The sequence below is a fragment of the Notothenia coriiceps genome, unplaced genomic scaffold (genome assembly GCF_000735185.1).
Source record: "Notothenia coriiceps isolate Sejong01 unplaced genomic scaffold, NC01 NC01_scaffold00029437, whole genome shotgun sequence".
Classification (NCBI taxonomy): domain Eukaryota; kingdom Metazoa; phylum Chordata; class Actinopteri; order Perciformes; family Nototheniidae; genus Notothenia; species Notothenia coriiceps.
The window spans coordinates 173070-196619 of NW_011362138.1; the positions used below are offsets into that span (position 1 = coordinate 173070).

The 23550-nt window shown below is 41.1% G+C and overlaps 2 protein-coding genes across 6 annotated transcripts; one reads left to right on the forward strand and one right to left on the reverse strand.

Moving 5' to 3' along the window:
* Window positions 1-43: 43 nt before the first annotated feature.
* Window positions 44-8291, forward strand: LOC104958854 (neuronal acetylcholine receptor subunit alpha-7-like). 4 transcript variants are annotated; one of them, XM_010786678.1, is made up of 11 exons: window positions 44-181; window positions 282-344; window positions 2407-2546; window positions 3013-3057; window positions 3851-3960; window positions 4046-4125; window positions 4360-4527; window positions 4854-5048; window positions 5545-5631; window positions 5756-5865; window positions 6530-8291. In XM_010786678.1, exons 2-11 carry the CDS (start codon window positions 293-295, stop codon window positions 7439-7441), a joined length of 1899 nt encoding a protein of 632 aa, XP_010784980.1. In that variant the 5' UTR covers window positions 44-181; window positions 282-292; the 3' UTR covers window positions 7442-8291. The 4 variants fall into 4 exon arrangements, with proteins under 4 accessions (XP_010784980.1, XP_010784979.1, XP_010784981.1 ...); XM_010786677.1 differs by having other exon boundaries at window positions 111-344; XM_010786680.1 differs by lacking the exon at window positions 282-344 and having other exon boundaries at window positions 137-181.
* A 2794-nt stretch (window positions 8292-11085) lies between these two features.
* snx27b (sorting nexin 27b) lies at window positions 11086-23175 on the reverse strand. 2 transcript variants are annotated; one of them, XM_010786681.1, is made up of 13 exons: window positions 22663-23175; window positions 18508-18739; window positions 18166-18358; window positions 17479-17543; window positions 17287-17391; window positions 17100-17178; window positions 15994-16157; window positions 15806-15895; window positions 15158-15307; window positions 14832-14960; window positions 14081-14140; window positions 13945-13993; window positions 11086-13817 (listed from the first exon to the last, which is right to left on the reverse strand). In XM_010786681.1, the coding sequence occupies exons 1-13, from the start codon at window positions 22980-22982 to the stop codon at window positions 13750-13752; spliced, it is 1704 nt and encodes a 567-aa protein (XP_010784983.1). In that variant the 5' UTR covers window positions 22983-23175; the 3' UTR covers window positions 11086-13749. The 2 variants fall into 2 exon arrangements, with proteins under 2 accessions (XP_010784983.1, XP_010784984.1); XM_010786682.1 differs by having other exon boundaries at window positions 13931-13993.
* Window positions 23176-23550: the final 375 nt, after the last annotated feature.

Sequence of the window (23550 nt, forward strand, 5' to 3'; positions counted from 1 at the left end):
AAGGTGGATGTGAGCTGTTGTTCGAGGTATGCCGGCTCACTGACTCTGGAACAGCATCTCCCTCTTTAGAGGATAAACCGTTTCACTGCATCTCTCGCTCTCCCCCGCCTCTCCTGCTCTCTCTCACCCTCCTTTCCCTTCTTCGTCACTGACCGTATCACACTCTCTCCACTTGTTTTCGGTAGCATTTCTTCCTCTTTAGACCACGCTTTTAATCTTACTCTCTCTCTATTCTATCCTCCCTCATTTCTCTCTCCTGCACTATTTCTCTGTTTATACAGAGGAATGCAGTATGTGGCACGCTGTGGTTCTTTGGCTGTTGATGCTCGCGACTCTGCTCCAGGGTGAGTGACTTTCACTGCTGCTTTGAGTGCTGCTGTGCTCGAACAAGTGTCTGTTTTCTGCATGCTATACTGTATGTGCTCTCTTGCATGTGTGTGTGCCTCTGCATTTAGAGATGGATAAATGGCTGGTTAAATAATCAGATGCATTATACAGTATGATAGATAGATAGATAGATAGATAGATAGATGGATAGATACATAGATAGATGGATAGATACATAGATAGATAGATAGATAGATTGATTGATTGATATTGTATGTCTTTACTGTAAAAAAGACTTATGTCACTTGAGTTATTTCTCACTATTTTTGCGTTATTGTATTTCCTATTTTGTATGTCCTAAACTTACTGTATTGTGCATTGTCATAGGAATCTGGAACTAAAAAAACACTTGCCAACAACTATGCTGTAGCTGGTATTAATTACAAAATGTTCTTTTAAATCTTTTGAATTGACTTTTTGAGATAGATAGCTTTATCTTGAAGGACATTTCTGTGCATCCATTGCAATACAAAGTAGGAAAGACTTCAGTCATAAAGATCTATAAATAAGATGCAAATCCAAAAGGAATATAATAAATGCAATAACAAAATGGTTAACGACATGTCTTATGTATGCGTTGTCAGTGAGAACGGTTAACTAATCAGATGCAATCTAAGAAAGATAGATAGATGGATAGATAGATGTGCTCAGAAAATAAGAAGGGTGATCTATGAAGCTATGAATGCATGGATAATCATTATGGACACTAAATGGACTATTAATCTGAATTATAGGTACACCAGCGGTGGAGTCATATTGATATTTATTAAGATAGTTCAAGAATATAGATTTGACACCAAACAGGAAGTGCATTAATATTAGACCGTTTAGCACTCCCATGTATGGATGTCGTGGTATACAGAAAATATCTGCTATATTTAAAACAATAATATTGCTTTGATGTAAGTAATACACATATGATAATATCATGTTGGCTAATGTGAGCAGTGAGCACTGGTTTTAGTTGATCAGTTCATGGTTTTCTTTTCACTCTTTATTAGTGTTATTGTTATCTTTGTATTTAGTGATAGTTAGAGACCCCCCTCCATCTCCTTGTAGTTTGAGTGTATTCCCTTGTCATAAAAGTCACAATATTCACAATAACCAAAGATGATGAAGTTGAATTTAATCAAGTTTTCCCCAAAGATCTTTCTGTAAATATCACAATAATTTCGTTATTGTGAATAATTTTGGCCATAATCTATCTATAAATCTATTATTGTGACAGCCCTACTCCTACGCAGTTTATAAAGTGGTATCAGCGGTTTGCCTGCAGGCATTCTGCAGCTCTTCAAATCATACTTTTATTTATTTTTCTTATTCGATATGCTTTTTATACCAATTATAACCTACTCCACATCAAAGTGATTGTCTTCTGCAGAATGAATCAAAAATTAATCGAAGCCTTGGGTGGAGTTTAAGGGCGAAGAGAGAGATAGTTCCCCACTCTCATCGTTGTGTGTCTGTGTGTCTGTGTGTCTGTGTGGGGTGTTTTAGTGTTTAATGGCCTCACTATTTCCTGCATGAAATTAAAGTGACATTTTTACAGCGCTGAGAAAGACTCGGCCTGTCTGCTGGTGATCAATCACAGCCAAAATTGATTAGGAGGAACAGGATTTTTTCCTCTCCGGGCTCCTGCCTTCTGTCCTCTTTTTCTTTCTCACATTTTCATTCTGTGCTCTCTTCTCTTGGCCTGTGTACTCACTCTATATCACTTTGCCCTATCTCCATTTTAAAACATTTTACTTTACCCCTAAAAGCCTTCTCTGTTCACCCACATATGAGCACGTCTACTCTCCTTCTGTTGGCTTGCTTTTCTTTCATTCACCTAGCCCTCAATTTCTACACCAATTTCCCACAAACTATCCATCAATCAATTTCATCACACTGTTTTTCTGCTCTCTTCATGCCATCTTCTTTGGCTATCCTAACACAGCTTTATAACTGTCATTTTTTCTCTTGCTTCTCTTTGGTGACTCAACTCTTTCTTTTCCATCCTATCCCCCCCCCCGTCTGTAGTGTCAGTGCAGGGTCCCCACCAGCGGTTTCTGCTCAGGGAGCTGCTGCGGGACTACAACCCCATGGAGAGACCGGTGGCCAACGACTCCCAGAGCCTCACCGTTCAGTTCTCCTTCACTCTGATGCAGGTCATGGATGTGGTACGCATTGCCCAAAATGCATCATAGTCATACATCCACACTGAAAAAACTGAAACGTTTACTTAAATTAAATGTAGTATTTCAACAGATTTCATAACTGTATTAGGTGAGTTGAAAGCGATAATAATACGTGTAAATAAAAGTTATTGGTTCAAGTTAATATTATTGCGTTTAACTAACCTAATACTGTTATATGAGATTTTGTGACATAATACATTTGATTAAAGTTAACATTTCAGTGCATACAATACCTTATGAATGAAAAAAATGATTTATGTCTGCTTATAATATGTTTGATTCATGTCACTGTAAAACATATTTCAATTTTTTAAATAAAACTACATTCAAAACACTATAGATTATAGAACAATAACTGGGTTAACCCCTGCATTAACCCTGATGGCCCTTGATGACCCATGCTTTAAGTTATATCACCTATTCTTTTGTATGTTTCGTGTTATGCAAGGATGAAAAGAACCAGATCCTCACCACAAACGCCTGGCTGCAGATGGTGAGTAATGAATATAACTAATGATGGGATATTGATCTGTGTCCTGAAAATGCCCCCCATCACTTGCAGGATCAGCTACACAGCACCTTCCCATGCGTTTCAGTGTCATGATAAAGAAATCTTCATCAGGGCGATATTTGAAGTCATTTGGACTAAAGTGTACGGTCCTTCATCCTTATGCCCGACAACAACTTCATATTATTTTGTATTTCGTCATCGCCAACTAGGCGTTTTATCAAGTTAATGTTGTTAAATTCATCTAGCCCGAAATCCATCTACCCATGCATCAAATATAACAGCTCATCCTTCACAGGGTGGCAGGGGGCTGGAGCTGATTGCAGCTAACATTAGGCAAGAGGCGGGTTACACCTCACAGAGCTGACACACAGAGAAAGGCTTTCATTCACACTCAAATCGGCCATTTAGAGTAAGAAAACCAACCTTATATTATGTATATTTCTGTGGGTGGAGCATAGTACTTGGAGAAAATGTGACACAAAAAGGCCTAAACAAGACATTGTGTTTCAACCCAGAACCCCTTTTGCTGAGAGGTGACAGGAACAACCATCCAAAACACATATCATAATTTCTCGGAGACGGCTTGACAAACTGTACGACAGGCGACATCCTGAAACCCTCAATTGGAATAAGATAAAAGCAACAGAAGAAGATCCCTCCTCCAGGACGAACAGGCTAACGATGTTGTGTATAGAGTATAAAATGACATTATGTCTATCTATGCATGTCGTCATGTTTTATGTCTGAAACCAGTCTTATGCTTGGGTTTTTCCAGCAATGGTACGATCACTACCTCCAGTGGAACCAGTCAGAGTATCCTGGAGTTAAGAACCTCCGTTTCTCTTCGGACCAGGTCTGGACACCTGACATATTGCTCTACAACAGGTATGTGTGGTATTTTAAAATGTACACACAAACAGTGCCACTGCTGAGCTCTGAACTATCTCACCCCTGTGCTCCTATCCTTCAGTGCTCATGATAAGTTTGATGCCACCTTTAAAACCAATGTTCTGGTTAACTCCAGCGGCTTCTGTGAGTATCTGCCTCCAGGTACGTGTTCAATCGATCCAAGTTTGTCTTCAAATCCAAAACGACATTATATTCAGTCATTCTGCACACATACAGTGTTCCTCATGCTGCAGCAAATCAATCCTTAGATTGTTTTCTGCAACCTAGTATATTAGTTTACTTCCAGATGGCTGCATGAAACACATTTTCTTTAAATCAAGTTTCTTTTGCCCAACACTTACATTCCTTTTGACTATTTCCCCTGCTGTTTTCAAGGAATATTTGTCAGCACCTGTAGCGTGGATGTGCGATGGTTTCCGTTTGACATCCAGCGCTGTGAACTGAAGTTTGGCTCCTGGACGTTCGATGGCTGGCTGCTGGACCTCCAGATGAAGGAGGCTGATGTTTCAGGATACATGACTAACGGAGAGTGGGATCTACTGGGTAAAAGGCTGTGGACACCCTGTACGACAAAGAGTGTTGCTTAGGAACAGTGCTTAAATTACCATGGAGTCCAGTATTTTTTATGGAAATACATTAGAACAATTTACTGATTTATAAAATACATATCCTGCCACCCTGCACATCCATGTTTTTCCCAACATCAAATCTCTCCCTTCTCTATTTCAGTTTTGTGTAATAAAATATTTGTATGACGCTGGTCCTATCTCAGACTTGTATTATTATGCTTCTCATTTCATATCCTCTCTGGTGTTTTTTGCATTATAATGTCGTCTCTGCTGCACTTTTTCCTCTCTTTGTCCCCACAGAGGTCCCTGGAGATCGTCACGAACTATTCTATGACTGCTGTGCAGAGCCCTACCCTGATGTTACCTTTGTGGTGACCTTGCGACGAAGGACCTTGTTTTACGCTCTCAACCTCCTCATGCCCTGTGTGCTCCTCTCCTCCATGACCCTGGTCTGCTTTCTGTTACCGGCCAACTCGGGGGAGAAGATCAGCCTGGGTGAGGAATAATAAGAGGAGGGTAGTGAAGAACAGGGGTGTGGTATTGTTCTTTAATAAGGAAGATTGATTAAATGTAAAATAGGGAAAACAAGTCCGCTGTGAGATGAGTAAGGATACATTTCTTTCTGCATACTGTATTCTTTACACATTCCCTACTTATTTCCCTCTTCTAGTGTTTCTCTTTCTAATCGGTCTCTGACAACAGTACTTTGAAACCTTCCATGTGAAATGCACAGCTTTTGTAATGTGTCAGGAGGGCTGAGATGGAGTGAACGAGAGACAAAGACAGAAAAGGGCAGAAGAAAGATGAGAACAATTCAAATCAAATGAGTTTTTCTAGGGATGTCAGAAAGACAGATGATTTGGGCAGAAACAAAGTCAATTGCACGATACAAAATATTCTGTTCCACTGCTTGCATTCTCTTCTTTTAACGATTCTCTCTTCTTTCTCCTGCGCAACCAACCAATCCCCGGTGTCCTGTTTCTGCCTCCAGGCATCACGGTTCTGCTTTCTCTGACGGTTTTCATGCTGATGGTGGCAGAGATTATGCCTGCCACTTCAGATTCTGTCCCGCTGATAGGTCCGTTTGGCTCTGTGTACACATTGCCCATGTGTTTGTGGGTTTTGCTGTTTTTTTGGGGGGGATTGACACTGTTCATACAGATCCTAATGAGTGAAATGTTTTCCACTGCTGTCCGTCTCAGGACAGTACTTTGCCAGCACTATGGTGATTGTCGGGATGTCAGTAGTGGCCACAGTCATGGTCCTGCAGTTCCATCATCACAGCCCCAACGATGGAAACATACCACGCTGGGTGAGTTGTATAAAGTACTTTTTAAACAATATGAAAAAGAAAATTCAAAACACTTTACAACTAAACCTGAAAAACACAATAGTACAATCAAATACAAAAATAAAACAAGAAAAAACCCAATCGTAAAAACCATGGATACAGTAGGATAAAATAAAAGGGACCAGTTCATCAAAAGCAAGAATTAAGAGGGGATTAAAAGAGAGCTCATATTCAGCTAAGCCGATATTCTTAGACAGATACTTTCGGAGTCTTGTGGCCTTGACAGAAAAAGCTTGATCCCCAGCTTTATCTTTGAGTTATACAGCTAGCAGTCTGCAATGCTTTGAAAGTTAACTGTTTTGATTTTATATTGAAACGCATCGCCAACCAGTGTAGAGAAAAACAGATGTGGTACGATCCCATCGCTTGTTAGTGCCTTGGGGATATTGCTTGTTTTAGGATATTTAAGGCTTGTTAAAGTGCAGAAAAGTGAAGATCGAACAAAATAAAGGCTTGTATGAGATTTTAGATTTTTTAAATCCAAGCAATGGTTTAGGACATGACAAGCTTAGTGGAATTTGGATGAAATTTAGATGTGGTTATTAAACCTGCTCAGAAAACGGTTGAAGGCCACATGTGTTAATGTGCATCTGTCTTCTTCAATATTTGTGTCCTCGTGTGTCAGGTGCACTTAGTTCTGCTGCAGTGGGTTCCTTGGTTCCTGCGGATGAAGCGTCCTGGAGAGGGAGCGGAGCCGCCTCTTTCCAACTTCCAGGCCGACTGTCAGAGCAAGAACCTGTCCTCTCCTACTACAACCACTACCACCACCACCAACCCCACACCAGTGCCCTCTATCATCCCCCAGAGCCTCAACTCCCTTCAGGCCAGCCTGGCTCAGCTCAACCACCCAATGTCCCACCCAATGTCCCACCCAATGTCCCACCCAATGTCCCACCCAGGATCCCACCGGCCCGGCTCTCATACTGGTATCCTCCCTAATATCAGAGATCCTGGCCCCAACCCACATCCACAGCCCAACGGCCATCTCCTGTATATGGGTTTCCAGACCTTCCAGACCACGGCAGAGCTGGAGCAAGTGCAGGGAGGCAGAACCACGAGTCACGGCAGGGTGAACAGTGGAGTAGGTGGAGGCGAAGGAGAGGGAGCAGCAGCCGGAGCGCATACTGGAGATACACCAATCCATCACCACCTTCAATCTTCCAAGTTTAGGAGCCCCCCACTGGAAACTCATCTGTCCATAGACCCCGACCCGTCAACCACAGCCTCTGGACCCTGCGGCCTGGAGACTGGGTCTGCAGCAGGGAGATCAGCTGCTATGCAGAACCACAGCGGGATGTTTCGATCTGTTGCAGTGGACCACCAGCTGCAGGAGCTGCTGGTGGAGGTGCAGTTTTTAGTGGAGCGCGTTAAAGAGCAGGACCGACTGGTCAGCTTGGCAGAGCAGTGGCAGTTTGCTGCAGCTGTCATTGACCGCCTGTGCCTGATGGGATTCAGTATTTTCAACATTATTTGTACCATCGCTATCCTCATGGCCGCACCCAACTTTGGGGAAGCTCTGTCGAAAGACTTCATCTGACACACAGAGGGATTTGAAGATGTAAAGGTATGATACAGATGAGGGTTTGTTGGAAGTGCTGTTAATGACACTGGGACATACAACAGTACATATTTCCTCTAAAGCTGGAGTGGGCTGTGGTACTTGTGGATTGGAATATGATAATGCTCATTCAGTGTTTACTGTTCACATATTTTCTTTTGCAATGGTTTCTATGTAAGTGTTATTTATGCGTTTGTTTCTCCCAAAAGGTAACCAAAGTTGTTATTTAGAGGTGAAAAATAATCCATCTTGTGTTTGGGATCTGCTACTAAATATAATGGGTTCTACCTTCACTCATTCCACACGCTTTCACCAAATGTCATGAATTTTGGACCAACATTTTTTCTCTACTCGAGCTGACAAAGCATATCGTTCTTGGCAGAAGTCAAAAGTAAAAGAAGCGTCTCATATATTGATCATTTTGGTGAAGTTTCAACAAAAACATTTTTCACTGAAACCTTGATGATGAAGGTTTGTGTTTCTTTTGTTTTTATCCCAGTCAACAAATTAAGAGTTTTTTGGAATAGTATTGTAATTGAGGATCCTTTAGGAAGATCATCCTAGAATGTGTGTGAAAACTGGGAAGCATGACTTGATTTGATCAATACTGATCTATTTGTTATAAAGTCTTGACACTGAAGTGTTGCATGTAAACCTGCTTTTCCATACAATACAGACCTGAATATCTGTATGCTATTGTGTGATACTAAAACTATTATTTATACTAAAGTACACACATTTCTGTTTGCACTGATGAGCTCCTTCACGAGATGCAATTGTTTTTTAATTCTCATAATATCCTTATTTAAATTTGAATTCTTCTATTACATTAAAAGGTTTTCACAATGTTTAATTTTCAAGAGTATGTCCAAAGTCTTGTTATAAGTATTTCTCCACATGAATGTTATTTATCACAATAACACAGCCTGAACATCCTCCACATATTTGGATGATGACACTGGTGATTCATTTCTGCAGCACCTTTACACAATCACAGTATCTGATGAAAACAAAAAACCCTGCATACTGCCTCAGGGATTATTTTTTCTACCTTTTTTATTTGTATCTAGCCGTCATTTAACCACGATAGGTTCGATTTAGATTAAAAACTTTTCAAAGGCGTCCAGGCCAAGATAAGCAGCAGCAAAAGATTAAAAAAAAAGTTATTGTATACAGATACAAAACAGTAGAATAACAGTTTAGAAAAAAAAATCCTTCAAAAGATCTTACACAAATGTATTTATCATTAATTGGAATAACACGACATCTCAGCTGAATAGGGATGGTTAAAAGTACTACCGGTATATGTCTTTCCTGTTTCTGAATATGTAATACACTTTGACATTCACAGTAGAAAAACCTTCTTTTTGATTCAAATTGGCCAATATTTTCCCTTTTTACGAATTTAGATAAGGTTCAGATGGAAACACGTCAAAGAAAGAAGGTCAACCTTCCAATAACCCTTTTCAAAAGACTCTTAAAAATCTTACACACACACACACACACACACACACACACACACACACACACACACACACACACACACACACACACACACACACACACACACACACACACACACACACACACACACACACACACACACACACACACACACACACAATCTATGACTGGCTGCGCATCAAGTGTTGGTCACTTTGAATAGGTCTGAGACTGAGCTGTAGACATAGTACAATATGTTTTGTACTCTCTAAACATGTATCACATGTTTTTCTCTGGCTCCGTTTCCTTTGATCAAGGTGTAAACCAGAAGCAGAGAGTATTGAAGGAAAGGGGGTATGAGAGGAAAAAGAGCCAGATGGAGAAAAGTGAAAATGGAGTTAATGTAGCGCAACAATAAAAAGGGGCAAAAGGAAGCAAGAGACAGAATGAGCGATGCAGGGGAGGGCTATGCAGAGGCACAGACACAGAATGAAAGAGTACTAGAGAAGGAGGTAAAACAAGGCGGGTGGTTGGGAGAAACAGTGGAGGGAAGGGAAAAATGTGCTGAGAAAGGAAATAGGAGCCGATAAAGTTTTTAACTGATTGCTCATTAATGAGAGAGGGACAGGAGGAGGGGGAGTGGAGAGGAAGGAGAGAGGAGTGAATCCCCCCTCCTCTTCCTCTTGGATGCTGCTGCTGCCTTCAAACCGTACTCAGAGCAGCGTTTATGGGTGACTGGACAAATATTCTCAATTGGCAAAGATTGCATGTTAGGGTTCTTGGTAAATATTCTATTGCAAAATGATGAATAATGCAAACACATGATGATTGAATTTAGCTAAATGCTCTTTTGGCATGGCTGTGCGGGAAACCTTTACCCTAAAGCCTATTAATAAGGCTTTAAACTTGTTTTACTGTAAGCTCACTATATGTGCAGGCATGGCAGTTTACCATTCATTTCAATGGCCTATTGAGCTCATCCTGTGTGTGATGGGACTGCCGGGGCGGCCTAACATAGCTGAGAGATGCAAAAAAGCACAAGTAATAAATCTGAGATACTCCCCTACTGCAGGGACTCAGTCATCCATCGGCCCGGTGTGCACAGATCCTGCAGAGCTGTTTGTTCAGAGGAGAATCATACAGAAACAGTGGAGCACGATGCAGAGAGCAGGAGGGTGGGAAGCAGACATGTTTGGTATCAAGGGGCCACTGCAGTGTGTCGCACACATCTGCACCCACATCTGCAGAGTCCTGCTAAGCGACTCATACATCAAGTAAGGACCCTGCTGCAGACCTAGTGCAGTACTCACAGTACACACACACACACACACACACACACACACACACACACACACACACACACACACACACACACACACACACACACACACACACACACACATTGCTGATAAAAACCGGGGAATATAAAAGAAAGCTATATATAGTTGACGTGCTGTGTTTTAATAGTTCAATCAAAGAACTGAAAGGAAGGGAGCGATGCAATAGTTTCTTATTTTATCCTCGATTTAAGGCAGTCAGCTTTTCCTTTTTTTATAGTAAAGAGGAGGGATTAGGAACATCCCAGCCTATTGTACGTGTTCCCCAGACAGTAAGTGTTTCCCCATGCACAGGAAGAAGCTGCAAATAACTCATGCTCCCATTTCAGAGTCCCAATGTAACATCTTGAAATTGTAAAACCATTTCTCCCATGATGCATCATTTTCAAAGCCTCTTCCTGTGATCAAGGTATGAAACTGATATGCACTGAAATTGGACCCTTGGAAAGACATCTCGCAGGACAGGTTTCTGGCCCAGAGATGTTTGCATTTCCAAATGTAGATGCTCCAAGAAAGCATCCCCGACCATCAGCGGTCGATAGCCATTAATTACAGGGTGCAGGCACTCAATGCAGGTCGATATGCAGCGGCCATCTCACTGCCCGCTGGGTAATTATTTCCCAGATCTCATTTAAAGACATTAAGAGTTGTGGAGTGAAGGGGACAGCAACAGGAGAGAGGAAGAAAGAAAACAGACGTCAGTGCAAAAGTGAGAGTGAGGGGAATAGTGGAAAAATCATTTCCATAGGATTATCATCTTCCTGCTTGTGTGTAGGATCATACTTTTGGCAGTGTGTGACTCCTGCAGTTGTCTCAGGTTGCACCGAACACACCCACAAAACGTTGCATCAATAAATCGGTTTATTTAAAAGAATATGTTACAATTTATTACAGTAAGCGACGTAACCAAACAATCTCTCTGAAATTGTACATTTCAACATGTCAAAGAATCTGCGGGTTGACAATCTCCATCCTCTTCTTAGCGTGACTCTTCAAAAGCCAAACTACAGCAGGTGATAAACTGAACAACAGAGATGCTCAAATGAACATATTATCTTACTAAAATAAATACTGTTAGTGACACTAAACTTTAGTCAGCATGAGAGAGAGAAAGAAGGAGGGCTTAGTGCATACAGTACTTGAAAGTGGGCAGATCAGACAATGTCAGAGGATCCACCACGTCAGATACGCTCCAGTAAGCGGACAAGAACACTGGGAAATGCTTTCAGACCTTAGGGTCGCAGGTCTCTAAACTCAAGGCTCAATACATTCATTAAACCTCCTTTACACACCCACCAGGGTCTGCTGAAGCTCATGAATCACCCAAAACGGCTTTTGTGAACCGTTCATCATTATAACAAGCCCTCTGAGCAAGAGCCAATCAGAATCAATCTGTGACTCTTTACTTGCCCGCAGTATAAAAGAATACTGTTGATAATGTCATAAGGAGCTAAATAGTAGTAAGAGCTAAATATTATTTAAATACTGGTTAACTGTCATTCAGCGGCATCTTATACTTATTTGATTAACTAATTTAAAACAAGAAAATAATATGAAGTTTGTCATGTCGTAATGCATCACAGTGGACACATATGTGATTTTAAATGAATTGATTTGGACTAAACATGAAGCAGCTTTTGAGTTAAGCAACATCTTTTGAATTGGCTTTCTAAATGAGTTCATAATATGATAAACCAGTTCAGATGTTATGCTAGTAATATCCCAACATAACACCGGACAATTATTAACATTTAATGTCAGCAGTTCAGAGTTTAGTGATGTGATAACGTATGATTGCAAACATGTATTTGATTGTCAGCCTGAAGTCTCTATTGGATCAAATAATCATGTTTATCGCTCATTGCCTCTGCTAAGAAGGTTACATTTTTGGTTCGTCAGTTTGTCAGAAAAACTACCGGCAATTTCCATATCAATTGTTTCAAGGAAGAACCCTTCACCTTTTGGATCCGGATCGCAAGGCGGATACACACATTCATTTTCACTTATGTAAACGACCTTGGCGGAGGTCTGTTCTCTCTGAGTGTCCTTTCTGGTACATTATTATTACGTTATACTACGAATGAGAACATTAGCTGTGCTCATTTAGAGGGACATTGAATTACACTTTCACTTCACTACACTGCAGCTGTGTGATCGGTTTTCTACCTAGCCTTTAGTTAATGTGCCGTTATATTCATATCTGTTTAACGTTGATGAAGTGTGCAAGCTGCCCTTTTTTACGAATAAAAATCTTCTTCCCACTTAACCTGAATCTGGAGTGCATGAGCAGTTCAACAGTACAGCGAAGTTCCAGCAACAGAAATAAATAGTGCTCCAATTAGAAAGGCCTTTTGAATTACAGGCCTATTATAAACCCCTTGGGAGCTTTCAGGAGCAAAGTAATCAGTGCCTGTTAAAGAGCAGAAGGAGGAGAAGGACCCCTGCTGTCTCTTATGGGGAATGCATGCTCAACATATTGTACTCCACTGTCTGATCACTGCTGCTCTACAATGGTCTCAAAAATATGAACATGTAGTGTTCACACAATACTATAAATACAAACAAGGTGAAAGTGTGGCTCTGCACACTGCACACGTTGCCTGATGATGTAGTGGATAACAATAATGTTGTAATTCAGTCAGAAATGAATGTAAACCAATCTGCTTCTTCGGTTCCATCTCCCGCATTAGGGGGCTGTTAATACTGTCGGATAAAGTGCAACATTTGTCTGAAATGTAAAGTCGTTCCTGCTTGTGTCAAGTCATCACAGCTATGTCTCTGAATGAAAAAAACTATTTTACATCGTGTCCACTTTCTCTCTCTCTCTTCTGTCACATTACAATGTTAATAGGTTTGTTTTATAGATGCAAACTGGTCAACAAATCAATGAAAATGTTTGTATGCGACATAATTAAACGATGACTTACATTCTGAGGGCCTGGCTCTGGTCGGACCCTTGCCTTTTGGGTCCCCCAGCACGCATTAACATGCACAAACACACCTGCACGCTAACAACTGGCCGTAAATGGACACACTGAGTCTTCCTGTGGTCAACCCTCAGTCTCGCTGATCAGTGTTAGCTGTGTTCCCCTTTGCGAGCACTAACACTTTTCATTGTTAGTCCCACAATATTTCCTTATTCACTCCAGCTTGCTCTTCCCGGTAGGACTACTTCAGAGGAGGCTAACAACCTCCCCACGTACAAGTCACATTCCACTTCAAGTCCCGGCCAATAAGAAGAAGGCCTGCATGAATCCAAGTCTGGACAGAGTTCTGCTTATGCGTGATTATGGTGCGCTGGATTCAAAAGTTCTGGTTCACGTGTCTGTAGCTTTTTATATTTCAGTTTATTCTATTTGTTTATTTGCAGGTGCTTGTTGGTTTGCATGTATCGGGGGTAGCTTTTAGGTTGTAGCTGATGAAGTGTAAAGGATGACCAGGTAGTTAATAGCTGAGCGTAGCTGGGTCCGGGGCTAGATGAGGGCCGCTGGCGGTAGCGGTGTTGGGTTAAGAGGTAACAATCTCCCTCCCTAGGTGCCTCCATCCCTTCTGTGCCTCAGCAGCTGGAAAATATTCTGAAACAGAATGAGCAATCAGGAGGAAGACACTCTCCGTAAACAAAAACACAGAGGAATTCACCCAGGCTATTGATTAATCGTATACTGGACAGAGGCAGGCAAAGCCTTACCTTGCCACACATACCATCTTTACTGCAGTTCTTATTGTCCTTGTCTGTAGTCTCCTCTTCCACCTGTAGAAACACACACATTGCAGGTGTGAGTGAAGCACCCAATGGCTTATAATAAAATACATTACAATGTTTGTAGATGGTCCTTACCTCCTTCCTCCACTTCAGCTCACAGAAGACTCTCTCGAAGCACTCATGCATGTAGTTAAACTGGAAATCGCTCACGCAAAGCAAATACAAAGAGAGAAACAAACATTTAGATTTGATATGGTTTACATATTTACTCTTGAGAGGAATGGTTTGATATGCATAACACTAATTTTCTGTACTTTTAATATAAGGTTAAAGACAGCAGCTGGTTAGCGTAGCACAAAACTGGAAACAGCAAGCTTTGCTCCGTCCAATGGCAAGAAAAAATACACCAACCAGCGCCTGTAAGTCTCACTAATCTACGTTATGTTTAATCCTGACAAAAAATGAACCGTCAAATGTAAATGTACAGTTTTAGGGAGAGTTATGCGCTACTTCTTGGCTAGAACCTTAAACTTCCTAGACTTAGAGTCTCCGCTTGTTGCCAGGCAACCGCTCACAGCCAATGAGTAGCGTAGTATAACCGGCCAACACTTTGGTTTTTGTATTGATTAAACAAACGAGAGGTGAGCTTTAGATGTTCTGGTAGACACATCCATTCATTTTGTCTAATCTTTATTAACTAAGTAAACCGGCTGCAGTAGATTCATATTGATGAGAAGATATTTCCTTAAATATCACATTTTGCCCGTGAGTTATAGTTCAAGAAAATCGATTAATTGATTGTTTTTATTTCTCTAGGAGCTGCAATTTGACTGGTATAAGATGAGGGCTATTAGCATATGCAAATGAATGTGCGTGCGACACTCACATAGGGTGTAAATATCTTGACCCATCGTGGTTTCTTCTCTCCTCGTGCATATTCAAAGCAGAAGGCCATGCCCTCTTCATCTGTGTCCCACCGCTGCATCTCACCCCAGTCAAATGCAATCACCTGGTTCTGGAACAATATTAAGACTTTAGTACACTCACTCCCTTATACATGCAACATATGTCCACACACACACACACACACACACACACACACACACACACACACACACACACACACACACACACACACACACACACACACACACACACACACACACACACACACACACACACACACACACACACACACACACACGCCCTTGCCTCGAGTGTCCCTTCCTCGGTGCAGGCGTGCAGCTTGAAGTGGTGAATGCTGATGGCCGTGATGACATGGCCTTTACGTCGCGAGTCGCAGGAACAGTGTGGGAATAGGATCTCATTGTAGCCCTCGCAACCCCTTAACAAACTCAGATACTGAGAAAGAAAGAGGACAGAAGAGACAACTATGTTTTTAACTATACATTACAATCTGTACTTGTTCAACTGACTGAAGTTTAGATGCAGGATGCACCTTCAGATGTTTGACTCTAACTAAGCTTAATCAACCAAATGCAGAGAACATTCACTCACTTTATTTATTCGCTGCAGCCCAACTGATCTGAAAACAGGTAATGAGTATTTACTAGCTGGGGGAGGTTACATCTCTCCAGAGCAGGTTCATTTATTTATGTTTTTTAGAAAAACTCAATATTTCCTAATCTAGACTCTCCCTGTAAACTGAGGGAAATGTGTGCCTTTTGCGCTTTGTAACACACATTTAAAGGAGACTGATCAGGTGAGAGAGGGAATGGTAATAGCCACACTGCGCAATTACTATAATAAGTAACTCTATCTGCCTATCTATCTGACAGCAAGTTCCCCAGGAGCAGTAGAGAGGAGCTGTTTGGTGTCTGGTGAATGTGAGAGACTGACCATAGTCATCTTCTTCTGCTCCGCCAGCTTCTGCAGCTGGTAGGACTTCTGCTCTGCTTTGACGAAACCTTTCTTCACATCATCAGCAGCCTGCAAAGGAATGAACAAATAGTGGAAACTGTTCAAACAAACCCACAAATAACTGATTCATACACACGCTGAAAAGGTAAAAAGACATATGCACACACCTGGTGAAAGAAGTAGTTGACAGCAAGCTGGTTGTCATTGAGCAGAATCTCCTCTTCAGTAGTGAAGAGCCACTTTCTCAGGGTGAGGCAGGTTCCTGGGATGGCTGAGGTATAGTTCTGTACGTAGAGCTTGTGAGGGAACTCGTTGGGGGCAAGCTTTCGCACTGAGGAAGAAAGAAAGTGAGGGAAGGGAGAGAGAGAGGGAGAGAGAGAGAGAGAGAGAGAGAGAGAGAGATATCCTGTTCTTATGTGTCTGAGAAAAACTGTTGAGCTGTCACCTTTGCTTTTGAAATCTTGTAACTATTCTGCACCCAGGGTAAAGATAAAATAGCATTTAGTGACAAATAAGTAATATGATACATGTTCTGCATGGTACTCTCATCTTGTTGATAAAGTGGAAATTAAAAATTTAAATTTAAATAAGAGCAAGAGTTGTTACAGAGGTGAGAAGGACCAATGATTTACAGTTTAAGTCCAAATGACCAATTCTTGGTCAATCAGGGTAACAACTCTGGATATACATTATAGCATTAAAAGTAAGGAAATATATATATTCTTTAAGATTGTTACATTTTGAAAAGGTGAAAAGCTGAGAGGAATGGGAGGGGATTTATCATCGTGTTGTTGCTCCAAGACGAATACTAGCTGGTGCCTTTGAAAGTGTAAGACTTTTGAAAAACATGGATGTTCCTGCCCAAAACTGAGAGGTACAAAATACTTTCTAATTTCTTGGGAGAAAGAAATAAACTCCTGAGACATGTACGCAAAACTCTCTCTTGAATTCACTGCTATTGTACTGCTGCTTCTGCAGAGTACAACCTTCATAGAGAATACATTCAGTGGTGCCGCATAGGTTGAACATTCTTCTGATATACAGTAGATTTATTTAGCTGCTTGAAATATCTAAATTATCGTCATACCAAACTAGCCTTGAGAAGGCGAGGATTGGTTGAAGTGACATATGAACATTCTTGCACAAAGGCCTTCTAAGATATTTGGCTGTTTTAGTCAAAACATGTGTTTTGAAGGAACATGGGAACATTTTCAGTGTAGAAACTTTGGAGCATGCACAAAAACTAAAAGCTCAAATGCACGTTCTTACTAACCGAAGGTGTGGTTGATGACCTCAAACAGAGCGAAGTAGCTGGCTGTTACACTGTCCATCCCTAGTTTCATAACCACAGCCTGAATAGGAAAGACGGAGAGAGACAAAGTCAGAGAAGGTGAAGAAACAAAACTGATAGGGTCCTGGTTATAATGCGTAACCGTTTTCAGGCCTGTGTGTGTTTTTACCTGGTACACCTGGTCTGTAGTGGAGTTTTTACGAACTCTGGCGGTTAGCGTAGTTTTGTCGGGCATGGCTATTCTTAACTCCACATCTGACACGCCATTATAGTTCTATGTAATAGGAAGGAGAGACCAACTGCACATGAGACACAGGCAAATGACCACAAAAAGAAACAGCCGTGTTTTATTTTATTTTACCTCGTCTGATTCAGACAGGAACTCCTGCATGATATCACTCTCGCCAATTACCCGTACAGAGCACACTGCAGAGATATAAGAAGGGAACCATTTTTTATATGGAATAACAGTGGTCATGCAATGGCACAAACAATGTACTTATGGACTCTGGGGTGGACAGTATGTCTTCCAGACCTTTCCACACTTTTTATCCCAGTACTTAAAGGTGACCTATCAGGCAAAATGCACTTTTGTAAGTCTTTTATACATGAATATACAGAAAACACAACCCTCTCTATTTTCCTCCATACCCAAATCTCTGCAATCTGATACAGACTGATCCAGATTTGAACACTTCTGTGACGTAACAGAAGTGGCGCTACGGCTATTGGGCCAACTCCACCAATCAGGAGGAGAGAGCCACGGACATTGCCGTTCGAAAGCACTGGAGACGCTGTAGTACATATGCCAGGCCTGTAGATGGTGCTGTTCTCACAGAATCTCTCACAGTGTTAAATTGAGCGAAATGAGGAATGGCTAAAATGCATGATCTGTTTGGTATTTTGAAAAATAAAAAGTATAAATATGCCTTATATAGGTATGGTCCTACACTATATTATTCAAATATAGCATGAAAGGTCCACTTTAAGTTTACAACAGGATGATACTGATTACTACTTTCTATCTTAACATTTCATTTTCTCTGACCTTTCTCTAGGTATTCCTCAAGACCCCTGCGTCGCGCGTCCAGCTGCTGCTCCGACAGTGAAAAAGGCCATTTCCCAGGCAGTTTTGGGAACGTAAAGTTGGCAAATTCCCTCTTCAGATTTTGGTGTAAGATCACAAACTCACGGTAACGCTTAGAGCATAGCTGCCGGCCCGCCATGTATACATTATATACCTGAAAGAGAATGCAGAGAGTTGGAATATAAAACACAATGGCAGAAGTTGAAGACAAATCCTCCTGCCGTATCAGCTGTCACTTGAGCTGCCAAGTATTGTCAATATTCTCATTAAGTCATCTACGAAGCCATCCACAAGTGCACCCACCACAAACTTTTCCTGGTTGAGCTCGGTGTGTTTGTAGCTCGGGACAGAGATGGGGACAGCCTGCTTGTCGGAGTAGTCATAGCAGGACAGGGCTGAAACGTCGTCTCCGGGATCGAGGCACTCGGCCTCCTGGGGCGGGACGGACAGCACGGCCAGCACCAGCTCCCTCTCTCCGGCACGGATCAGGTCCACCACCTGCTTGTGGGTGGCTCCCTCTACATTTACACCATTTCTGTTGGAAAGCGAGAGGAAGAGATGTAGACTATTGTAAAGCTTCTTTCTTTGTATTAATGCACACAGGGCATTATTTACTACTTCAGTGTTTCCCCTAGGTTTACTGCTTTGGGGGGGTGCTGCCTGAGCGGGGGGGGGAGCAATCCTCTGGAACAGAGAGAGGAGCTGTGGATTATTGTTATTGATTAATGCATCAGTGTTTCTTAGGGTCAAAAAAACTAAACTCACAACTTAAAATGAAAGCGTTTAGTTTATTTAAAGGTGACCTATCATGCAAAATGCACTTTTGTGCGTCTTTTATACATGAATATGTGTCCCCGGTGTTCCAGGGAACTCACCAAGTGTCAGACAACACAACCCTCTCTATTTTCCTCCATACCCAAATCTCTGCAATCTCATACAGATTGATCCAGATTTGAACACTTCTATGACGTCACAGAAGTGGCGCTACGGCTATTGGGCCAACTCCACCAATCAGGAGGAGACAGCCACGGACATTGCCGTTCGAAAGCGCTGGAGACGCTGTAGTACATATGCCAGGCCTGTAGATGGTGCTGTTCTCACAGAATCAGCACATGCAAAGACAGTGTTAAATTGAGCGAAATGAGGAATGGCTAAAATGCATGATCTGTTTCGTATTTTGAAAAATAAAAAGTATAAATATGCCTTATATAGGTATGGTCCTACACTATATTATTCAAATATAGCATGATAGGTCCACTTTAATAAAAGAGCACATGTTCAATGTGAAAAGTGACAGTAGTTATAGATTATTTGCAATTTGGTGCTATATATACTGTATATTAAATAAATAAATAATATATTTTTTTTTAAACACCTTGAATTTCAGGGGGGGCGCGGGGCTCCGTTGGCGAGGATCCGTTGGCGGGGCGCAGCGCCCCTCCAAGACAATGGTAGGGGAAGCACTGCTACTCGCTTACATTATTCAACGTTTACTAAGAGAACTGCTTACATTGTTAGTGTGTATGGCACATTATGCGGCACATATGATAACATTATGTAAATAATTCAGCGCCTCTTAAATCACTTTTATTTATTTTCGTTCTCACTTCTTCTGTCTCACTTCTTCAACTGCATACATTTTTTCGAAAAAGGTATCAGGTTAATATGGCTGTTGTTTGGCCATGATAGTCGTGTGGAAACCTGATATTGGGAATCTCTAGAAATGAATCACATGGAGCACGAGTTTTGAATGAAATGACAGAAAAGAAAATCAAGTGAAACAGCTTCTGTTTATGTGTGGCAGACCGAGAGAGGCTAAGGCCTTCAAACCACTCTAGACTCAAATCTTCCCCCGGAGGGAATAACACTTTTGGGTTATGTCTTTAGCACAGCTGAGCATGAGTAACACTGGGTGTGCGCCTTTTGGCAGGCATGATTATGACTGTTGTGCTCCTGACCAATGTTTTACTTTACTCAAAACTAAAGAAAGCGTTGTATAAATATCATATCAGTAAATTACATTATTATGTGCTTTATATTCTGTGCAAATGTAATGAACTGCTTCAACTTAAACAACAGCTAACAGAAATTAGCTTGAATACATTGACCTATTCTTTTCTTTAAACTTTTTTTACAACAGACAGAAACCAACAAATTACTCAAATGTCAATATAATGTTAATTTGCATAATCTGAGTGCAACCCGGTTATACTTTAGGTAACATCTTAATCACTATTTGTGTGGCATATATCTGTTAGTAAAAGCTGGCCTTGGTGTTCTCATATGAAGCTTCCTCTTTGAGTCTTGCCAGATAGGGCATTGTTAGATTTCTTGTTAAACTTTGCACTTATGTAAAAAGTCTTCTTTCTCTGTTTCCACATTGCCTTATAAAGACCAAACATTTCCAACATTCATTCAGGGATGTAACTGTATGCAAAATGTTCATATGACATAGATCACATCATTGGTGCAAAAAATAACATTATTATTATTATTATTATTATTATTATAGCCTCACTAGGGACAACAGTGCATAGAAAAATGAGAAAATAAGTAATAAAAACAGTAATCTGATTAATACACAAACAATTCATCACATTGCTGCAAGAATCTGTAAATCTAGTACTCCCAAGTGCCTGCTGATTTGCATTATAACATAGAACCTGTGTCGGATTGATGATCTGTTGTGTCAGCATGGCACGACTTATGATGACAGGGTGACACACTGCCAACGCTCTATAATACCTAATAACTCAATGCAAAAGATAACTTCACAGCAGCATGCGACTAAATATAGGAAAACCTTCTGAGCCAGGTGCACAAAAGATGATTATCGAGGTGGAAATAAGAAAAGAACAAAAGGGGAGGGACACAAATAAAACTATATTTATATGTTTATTCTGCAGGTGTAGTAGGAGAAGAAAGCCATGTCTCCTACTACACAAAATACAAACTAAGCATTTTGGCAGACTATGACTATATAATAAGCAGCTGCATGATCTAGGGCTCTCTGCTCTTGCATTATCAGCACTTTCTGGGCATATTTAGCTTTTGAGAGACATTTTCCTGTGTGTCATATTTATTTTGTGTAAATAGTTCAAGGATAGAGTCATTTTTTAAATATATATATCTCTGCTGAAGATTAGAGTGTTTTATATGTATGTATGCCACAATGATATACAGTAGAACAGGAAACAGGAAACACTATACATTTGCTTTATCATCGAGCAAAAGGCCCAAAAGGTTTTCTCGTACTATTGATTATTCTGCATCAAAGACTCGGGAAGTGGGAGTTGTTTGTAAATGTGCAAAGAAGTATTGATGGAGAAAAGCGGAAAAGAAGCTCTATACCACTGCAGCTTATCTGCAGGTACTTCATCGTTTGCTTACTGAGATATTGTGAACATACTATGCCTTGAACGAAGGGAGCAATGTTCTATGTGTTGAGACTTAGTCATATCTGGGCCTGCCTTATTTACCGCATATGAGGTACAGGAGAGGAGACAGTACCCTTCAAATAATAATGCTCGTAAAGTATAAAATGTTAAAGCCTACTAGTGCATGGATATTAACCAAACCATTACTTTCAGTGAGCAAAGCCAATTTTATAAGAGGGTGACATATAAAGGGATTTGTATCCAAAAATGCATAACATCCACATGCTTCCACACAACACACACAAAATAATGGGGTCAACAAACTGCCAGGTTACTGAAAGCCATCCATTAACAAAGCAGTGTGCAAAAACCAGCCAATGGGACACAGGGTTTTAGAGAAGGGAAGCCAATCAGAATTGAAATGAAAGCATCCCTCCCTTTCCACACACACACACACACACACACACACACACACACACACACACACAGAGAAGTGCCAGTACTGATGCTGAGCTGTGTGCTCCTCTCCATAGCAACAGAGCCTAACATAAGTAAGCAGTCGCCATGCATACTAACATCACACTATCCTGAATGCAGCAGCACACATCAGTGCTCACTGATAGTAACACCAATGTGTGGTTAACTGACCAACTCACCTTCATGATCAATTCTAGCAAAGCAGGCTATGGCTATTGGATGCAGTGTGTTATGCAGAGAGACATACTGCATCTGGTTCCATTGATATTAATGTGTAGCTAAAAGGAGTGACTTGAGAATAACTTGGCATGCTGTGGATGATTAGGTTTCAGTATGACGGGAATTCCTAATGATCCCTGGGCTTTTTTCTGTCTGACACACAGACATCCTTTCATGAGGATGAACGGTGGCTCTGCCTGGAAGACCAGCATCGTGCACGATCACACAGGCTTTTAGGTGATACTCTAACGTTAAATATAAATTAAATGATGCTCATTGGTCCTGCTTGTCTCAATTTTTATTAACAATCATTTTGAGATGCAACAGTCATGTGTACGTTACCCAAAAACATGCAGTCGGTTAAGCTAATATGGCAGCCACTTACACTTCGAGAATCCTGTCGCCCTTGGAAATACCGGCTCTGTCGGCGGCTCCTCCCGGTAGGACAGCACTGACATGTTGCAGGGGAGGGTACAGTTCTCCGTTAATGCTCCGTAGTTGCCCACCTTCACTGACTTGTCCCCGAACATTAAAGCCATATCCCGAGTCAGACTTCACTATCTGCACCAGCCGTGGGCCTGAAGTAACGGTGGTTGCCTGGCAGCTGCCCGGCGTAACGTTACCGCTACCGGAGCCGTTACGCGAAGAAGGGTGAGGTAACGGAGGGACCGACGAACAAATTCCCTCTCCCTCGACGTCCGCCATTTTTCTATACTCTTTGTATCATTTACTCCAATTCTGCTAACGATAAATATCCAATAAACATTAGCTTGTAGTAGCAGGCTAATCAGCTTGGCTAGCTAACTGACCGAGATCTCCGGAAAGAGCCGACAGAGTCCGATGATTCGCGAGCGCGCGCGCCCCAGGATGTGTTCCATGTGGGTCAGACTCCTTTCCGCGTGCGGTAAGTTTCCTTTCCTGTTTAGGCCATATAATCAGTGGTTTAAAGTAGGTATGTTTACTCAAGTACTGAACTTAAGTACAATTTTGAGGGACTTGTACTTTACTTGAGTATTTATATTTATATATGACAATTGATAACTTGCAAATTGGTCCTGCTACAAAATCTTTACTATTTTTGTTCTACTTTGTTTCTTATTGCACTATTTTTATTCAATTAAAAAATGTGAGACACATAATAATACAATAACAAAAATTATGCAGAGAATGTTAACTTATGTTACTACTGTTTTGCTTCTTACCCTAAAAACAATCATTAGAACAATCAATGGATATATCAAACAAAATAGACTAGAATATTACATTACATTAC

What these genes read in the sequence shown, in the direction of transcription:
- snx27b (XM_010786681.1), bottom strand. Translation starts at nt 22,982, where the DNA reads ATGGCGGACGTCGAGGGAGAGGGAATTTGTTCGTCGGTCCCTCCGTTA. An exon ending in TCAACTACTTCTTTCACCAG is followed by an intron (nt 15,896 to 15,993) that starts GTGTGTGCATAT and finishes ATTCCTTTGCAG; the next exon opens with GCTGCTGATGATGTGAAGAA. An exon ending in TCAAGATATTTACACCCTAT is followed by an intron (nt 14,141 to 14,831) that starts GTGAGTGTCGCA and finishes AGCGATTTCCAG; the next exon opens with TTTAACTACATGCATGAGTG.
- LOC104958854 (XM_010786678.1), top strand. Translation starts at nt 293, where the DNA reads ATGTGGCACGCTGTGGTTCTTTGGCTGTTGATGCTCGCGACTCTGCTC. An exon ending in CGGAGAGTGGGATCTACTGG is followed by an intron (nt 4,528 to 4,853) that starts GTAAAAGGCTGT and finishes TTGTCCCCACAG; the next exon opens with AGGTCCCTGGAGATCGTCAC. An exon ending in GGGGGAGAAGATCAGCCTGG is followed by an intron (nt 5,049 to 5,544) that starts GTGAGGAATAAT and finishes TTCTGCCTCCAG; the next exon opens with GCATCACGGTTCTGCTTTCT.